The 7,265-nt window shown below is 40.4% G+C and overlaps 1 protein-coding gene across 9 annotated transcripts in view; it reads right to left on the bottom strand.

Annotated features, from left to right (window-relative positions):
* Positions 1 to 7,265, bottom strand: part of glyr1 (glyoxylate reductase 1 homolog (Arabidopsis)) — a 91,901-nt gene that overhangs the window by 11,222 nt on the left and 73,414 nt on the right. For all 9 annotated transcript variants that reach the window (XR_015868118.1, XR_015868119.1, XM_088436340.1 and 6 more), the window contains 2 exons: positions 7,061 to 7,240; positions 6,313 to 6,437 (listed from right to left, as the gene is read on the bottom strand). Coding sequence is in view for 7 of the 9 variants with exons in the window: in XM_088436340.1 (XP_088292466.1) it covers positions 6,313 to 6,437; positions 7,061 to 7,240 (305 nt within the window). In the remaining 2 variants the exon portion in view is untranslated. The remainder of the gene's footprint in view (positions 1 to 6,312; positions 6,438 to 7,060; positions 7,241 to 7,265) is intronic.

The following is a 7,265-nucleotide window of genomic DNA, read 5'->3' as shown; positions in this document are numbered from 1 at the left end:
CTGTAGAGAGAAAATTGAGTTTTTTGAGTAAAGTGCAAGATCACTGTGAAAAAGATTATGCGTGATTAACAATTACATATAACAATGAGAACTAGTTTGCATGTTTGACATGGTTTTCTGTGACGATTCAAAATCCTGTTGATTTTAATTATTTTCATGTGACTATGAATCTAAAACCTGTGAGTGTAAAGTCTTTAATACAATTCTCACTCCTACGACTATGAAGCTTCACCACTTACGACTTCACATCTGTGCACATACCTTTCTTGCGGATTTTCATCTGTGGGCATGAATTTTTTTTGGATTACCTCCTATGAGTGCAAAGCACAATATGCAAATCTGGATGTCACCCGCAGATGCGCCAAAAAGAGAACGTAGTTGGCGGACGCCGCTTCAATGTTAAGGATAATGAATGCCCATTTTATGCATAATTATTATAGTTTTTCAAATCATCTATGGCTTTAGAGTCACCGGTCTTTAGCTTGCAAGCTATAGCCATTAGCCTGTAAATAACAAACATTCACACAGCAAATTACCTGCTGTGATGATGTATATATAGAGAGCAAGCGAATACCATGTGACTCCAAGTCAATATATTATCTGAAAAGCATTAAAGGGCCTATAACATATTTTATACTTCCCACAGTGTAATATGTGCATATATATTACATTTGGCACATTGGCGATTTAATTTCTTACTAAATATGAGTTTTATGGAACCGGATATTTAACCAATAAGTAAAATGCCTTGTTCTCAGTGAGCGCACTTCTCACAGTGTCGCTGGCTTGCACCCTTCATGACATAACCCAAAACATGCGTCCATCAATGATCTTGAACGCTTATGCTCACGAAGCTTACGTCTGATTGAAACTATTACAACAGTGTAAATAACGATGGCAAAAACAGGCCTTTTACTGACATTAAAATGCAAAACTGTGTCAATTCACTGATCTCACTAACATGTAATTCTCATATTAAATCAGTTCCATTTGTAAACCACTAATCTAACTCACAGTTACTCCCAAAGGTGAATTATTTATTGCAAACGTTGACTCTCCGGCTGTGTACTCCCAAACACACATTTTGGCCACTTTAGCGTTTTCTACAGTAAAACGCTGCAGCTAATAAATGGAACTTTGCTGTTTACTTAGCCAATTGTGCAAAATCTCTACTCCTCAGCTCCGGAACCAAAGTGAAATTAAAAGACATGGATAAGGGGGACGTGTATTTTTTCTTGACAGGCGGTATAAAGAGGTGTCAGAGAGGTACAAATTGCTCCTATCCTCATAAGCACACATCAAGCCATTTTCATCTGCATGGGCAGGGCCTGTGTGGCAGCGCTTATTTAAGCAAGGAATGATAAGAAATGCGTTGCCACTAAACAAATAAACAAATAAATTGTTCAAACCCTCTGAATTTTGATTCATAATCACAAGAAAAAATTTCAACCACATTTATTGTTTCTGTTACTGATATGAATCGCAAAACACACAAGTCTTTTTTGTTAGTGATCTCATTACATATTTGAGCACGTGGTCAGAATGCGCAAGACACACAATCATTGAGAGGCTCCATTGAAATTAGTTTAACACAATAACCCTATTCTGGTAGACTGGAACATGTGCGATCGGCGTAAAACCATGCATGAACCCCATTTTTGTGTTGGTGCAAGCAAGCCTAGTGTAAGGACCAAATACAACCTGTCTAGCCTGTATCCATGGGGGTGGCGCTACAGCCTATATCAGTGCCAGGTTATGGGGGAGGGGAGGGAGGATTGGACCGGAAAGGCAAATGGTTTTGACCACAGGTATGTTTTACTTTAAAAATTTGGGGAAAATTGTTTTATTTGCACAATATTCAAATTTGGTTTATGTTTTGAAAACGCAGATTCTTCAATGTCATGTCATTACTCATTGCTGCTGAAATAATTTCTTGGACACAACAGTGCACCTATCAAGTGAGAAGTTGTTTGATACACAACACCAGTCAGAGAGGAAAGGAGCGTCAACCGGGTCCATCCATGGCACAATCCTCGAGAGCTCCGTAGAGGACGGAGGCTCTCACTTCTAGTCTTCCATGTTTGGGGCCGTGTTGTCGATGCACAGTCATTAATTGGTCCAAGGCGGTCTCATTTACCCGTTGAAGTCAAAACAGAGCGTTGTTGCTATAATTTGGAATTTTGAGTGTAAACTCTGCTTCCCTGTTATCATATATCGTCCGCTACAGGATTTACCCTAGGTCGATGTCAGAGGACCGTAACTCTGAGGGAAATGCTGGCCTTCCATGATCCTCGACTACGGCCAAAAAATGGAAACAGAAAGGAATAATAGTACAGTTACTGTATTCAGTTTAGTAATGAAAGAAAAAGTAAATATGTGTACTGCAGTAATCTTTGTCTCAAATATATAAAATACTTTTCACATTTTAAACATTTTGGTACTCTCATAATCATGCATGAAAATTCTTGGAGGGGGTGTGGTCCTACTTTCGGATTTCAATTTTGCGCCTGTAGGGTAGGGGTGGAGGGTTCAGTCCCAAAGACGGTTCTTTGTCACGTATAGTTTTGATGCAGGTTGCTAAAAACGGAAAATGAGCCAGCCATGGACTGAGCCAGTCAACAAACCATCTACAAATGAAGTCTTGACAAACACAGCGGCTCATATGTTGATGAGGCAGGGCAGCTTGAGGCATTTATTCCCTGTCACTTATGAGAGAATTTGTGAGCTGAGAAGCGTCGTCCAGCACAAATGTGGAACAACAACTAATTTCCTTGTCATGTCTCTGTTGTGGTTTGGGTTGTTGTTTTTGCTTTGGGGGATTTTGGTATTTTCAAGTTGTGGGTTTCCTTTTAGTTCTTGTGTCTTGTTCCCTTTTGGTTCCCCTTGTATCGGTCCCCGTTAGCGTTAGTTGTTTCCACCTGTCTGTGTACCTGCCCTCCTTGTGTCACCCAATCAGCTCCGTCAGTAGTTCCTCTCCAGCTGTTTCGCGTTTCCTTGTTGAGCCTCTAGTCTAAGTCACAGTTTGCGTTCAGTTAGATGCCGAGCCATCAACAAATATAATTGTCAAATATAATCATCCCTGTGTTGCTGTCTTCAACCTTGTATTTTGCCAGTCCCTCTTAGTTGTTCTTAGTGAACTATATTTCCTTATTTTTTCTGAGCTTGAGTCCTAGTTTTTCATAGTAAGTTTATTCTTGTATTTTTGGTTCTTACTTTGCGTTCTTGTCTGCTACCCTGATTTTCGTCCTTGCTTCATATTAAACATCTGTTCTTGAGTTCACCTTGCCACCGGCTTCCCAGCATTTGGGTCCACCTCCGCACTCCACTATGCCCCGCGATTGTGACACTCCTCTTTTGTCCGTTTACAACTTGTTTGAGCTATTTCACCTGTAATTTCTTTAGTACAGTGGGCCCCCGTGTTATGAACTTAATCCGTTCAGCAGATACGCTCGTTACTTGAACTGCTCGTATGACGGGCAATCCAAACCTATGTTAATTAGTGAATGCGTGCAACGCGTGCAAAAACCTTAGGTAAAAACATCACGACTTTATACACATATTAAAAATGAGTAACAATCTACTGTACAGTTAAATTAAATAACATATACAAAGGAAAAATTACATTTATCTTTGGGGCGACGTGACTTGAGCTGGGTGGAGGCGGAGGGGAGCAGAGACCAACCCGCAGAATTTATTTATTTTCTTAAACGGGAACTTTTCTCAAACTAGAACATATCACCGGCGATTTCCTTCTCTTTAATCCATAATAGAAGAAGCCTCTCCATTTTGTTGTCGATCGAGGTCCGTCCCCCGGCAAGGAAAGTCTTGCCCTTAGAAGATTGCCGACCGGTTACGGCCATACTCACTAGCAAGGTTAACCATGCGTGCGCCTTCTTCGTATTTTTTTTTTTTTATTATCTCCTACTACGTTTCTATTGTCATCATCCTCTTACTTCTTCCTTTACCACCACTAGCAATTTTAGAAGCCAAGTCTAACAGATGTTAGAAGTTTGCAAAGTCTTAACAACATTCCTTCCTTCCGTTTTTGACTGATTTTCTCTCCTTCCTTCCGTCCCAACCAGCTGTGCCATCAAGCTAGATGAAGGCGTTCAACCAATAGCATATCGGCATCTCCGTGACTGACACCGTGACTGAAAACAGTGACTGTGACATTGTAAGAGCAATAGCATATCAGCGTTACCGTATTGTGCTTGAGCAGATAATTTCGTTAATGCAGCAAAGCGACGTCAATTGTACATACACATTGACTGGCAACGCGTGGTGAAATCATATTTAAAACCATCACGAATATACACACATATTAAAAATTAACATGGATATACAATGGATAAATTACATTTTCCTCTGGGGCGACGTGACTTGAGCCGAGTGGAGACGGAGGTGAGCAGAGACCAACCCGCAGAATTTATTGATATATTTTCTTAAACAAAAACTTTACTCAAACTAAAACATATCACCGGCGATTTCCTTCTCTTTAATCCATAATAGAAGAAGCCTCTCCATTTTGTTGTCGAACGAGGTCCGTCCCCCGGCAAGGAAAGTCTTGCCCTTAGAAGATTGCCGAGCGGTTACGTCCATACTCATGAGCAAGGTTAACTATGCGTGTGCGTCCTCCGTATTTTTTTATTATCTCCTGCTTGGTTTCTATTGTCATCATCTTCTTACTTCTTCCTTTACCGCCACTTGCAATTTTAGAAGCCATGTCTAAAAGATAAAGTTTGCAAAGTCTTCACAACATTCATTCCTTCCGTTTTTCACTCATTTTCTCTCCTTCCTTCCGTCCCAACCAGCTGTGCCATCAAGCTAGATAAAGGCGTTCGGCCAATAGCATATCGCCATTTCTGTGATTGACCTGACGCCGGCCAATAGCATCTCCGTGAGTGAGACCGAGACTGTGACCTTAATCGACCAATAGCGTATCGGCATCTCCGTGACTGACTCAGTGACCGACACCGTGACAGAGACAGTGATTGTGACATTGTAAGAGCAATAGCGTTCAACGTTGCCGTGACAAGCGAGTACAATGCCAGCATGTCAGATTGTTCGTAAGACGAAAGGTTTGTGCGTAAGTGGGGGACAAAATTCTCCGCGGTTCACGCTCGTAAGTCGAAATGTTCGTAAAAGAGGGTGTTCGTAAACCGGGGGCCGACTGTATTATTTTTGTTTAAACATTCTGAACAGTAAGTGCTGCATAACAATTAGCATATACAATGGACCCTCTGTCTACGACGTGCCTTACTTTTTTTCGGCTTACGACGTGCCCTGCGACATTTTTCGTCCCCTCTTTATGGTATTTTTCCTGCTTTATGACAAAATCTGTCATGACCCAAGGAGTTGGCTGTAGTTGTGTTCATCTCCATCTTCAGGTGTTTTAGGTGATTGCTCTCATTTTCTGCTAGGCTAGGCTACCCTCACTAGGGAATATGGCCATAACAAGCTCGTCACATAAAGGTAAATCCTTTCTATATTTTTTATTTATGATGTCTAATTGTATACATGTATACTATTTTGATACCAATGTTTAATATCTATATACAATTTGAATGTTTTTGCCTGAGGTTTTACATGCATAGCGAATTAACATAGGTTTGGATTGTCCCGCCATACGGCCAATTTGTGCTATGATCCCAACCGGGGAACGGATTAATGTCATAAACCAAGGGCCCACTGTACTGCACTTGTCACCAAGGTAAAGAACAAGCCACAACTCCAAAGAACTCATAATCATCATAGCTATCTGCACATTGGTACATCATCATTCTATAACTGAAAAGAAGCAGCACACAGAACATGACTTGGTATGAGGCGAATATGAAAATACAATACGTATACACTAATACGTATAGTGATTGATTTATTTTTTTTTTTAATGCGCTGTATACATTTCCTGTGCACCAAGAGAAAAAGAGAAGTGTGTAACTGCGCACGAGCGCAGCTTCGAGGGAACGTTGCTTGCTGGTGTCAAGGAAATGGTTAAAAATTATTTTATGTAACGTTCAATTAAGTTATTTAAAGAAAATAAAATACTTTGTTCTTATAAGAATATCGTTCAAAGTAGAGGAGCCAGCTATTATTGTGTGATGACCCCTATGCAGCGTTTCCCAATTAGGAGTACATGAGCACATTGCAGGAAGTAGGTAGAAACTTGTACACGTACATACTAAAAACATGTACTTGCACCATAAGCCTGGTAAAGTTGGATGCGTTTGCAGGTAAATCGGTCACAGTGTCAAGCCCTGGTATAGCTCTCCTATATGAATGTAGAGAATACACCAATGCAGATAAAAATACCTCATTGGCAGCTGCAGCCATTGGGGTAGGATGGTGGGCCATATCCCCCATGGAGATGGCCAGCCTTAAATCCTTCTGAATGTGCTTCAAATAGTAGTCTGGCTTGAAGTTGCCTTGGAGGATATCTAGATAATGAGACCAGAAAAATCAGGATTCAAATAATACAATCCTTTATAGTGGTACCTCTACTTACGAAATTAATTGGTTTGGGATATCGTTTTGAAACGTTAATTTTCATCTCACAAAATCTTTTGAAAAATATGTACAATGTTAGCCATAGCTGATGCCAATTTTATATTTATTAGTTTTGCTGTTAGTGTAAAGTCCGGATGAAGTGAATAAAGATGTGCAAGTGCAAGACAACAGTAAACAACTGTGCAAAAAATTCATGTCATTTGTGGGAAAGCTGGCATATTAATTAATTATAAATATGCATGAAAAACGGTAACAAATAGACATCGCGGGTTGTGATGACATATTTCATTACAATCTTGTTCGAGCGAGCGCTTATGTTTCGTGTCCCATTATTATCCTTTGTAACAAAAGACACTATTTTTCAGCAGGGGCATTTCATAACCTGAATTTTTCGTAACAAGAGACATTCATAAGTGGAGGTACTACTATATTGTCAGTAACAAACTTTCCTTCATGATTTTTACTCATGTCATGAAAAAAAAATGATGCTGTGTTTCCAGGATATCTCAAGATATGCAGCTGCTGTCTTAAAAACCTCATGAACTTTACTTACTTTGGCATTTCTGGTCCACAAAGGTGCTCGCCATTTGGCCCTGGCAAAGTATGTCCAGGAAGGTCTGTTGCGATTGGCCAGTGGCCTGGGCCAAAGTGAGTCCTTCGGCAATGGTAGCCATGAAGCTGCCCTGCACCATGTTGAGGATGAGCATCATTCTTGCTGCATTTCCTGCGTCACCTTTAAGACAACAAAACAAAATGTT

Source organism: Hippichthys cyanospilos, chromosome 16 (genome assembly GCF_059441005.1).
Source record: "Hippichthys cyanospilos isolate Australia breed blue-spotted pipefish chromosome 16, RoL_Hcya_1.0, whole genome shotgun sequence".
NCBI lineage: Eukaryota > Metazoa > Chordata > Actinopteri > Syngnathiformes > Syngnathidae > Hippichthys > Hippichthys cyanospilos.
The sequence above is the reverse complement of the archived record's forward strand: the minus strand, read 5'-3'. Positions and strand labels throughout refer to the sequence as shown.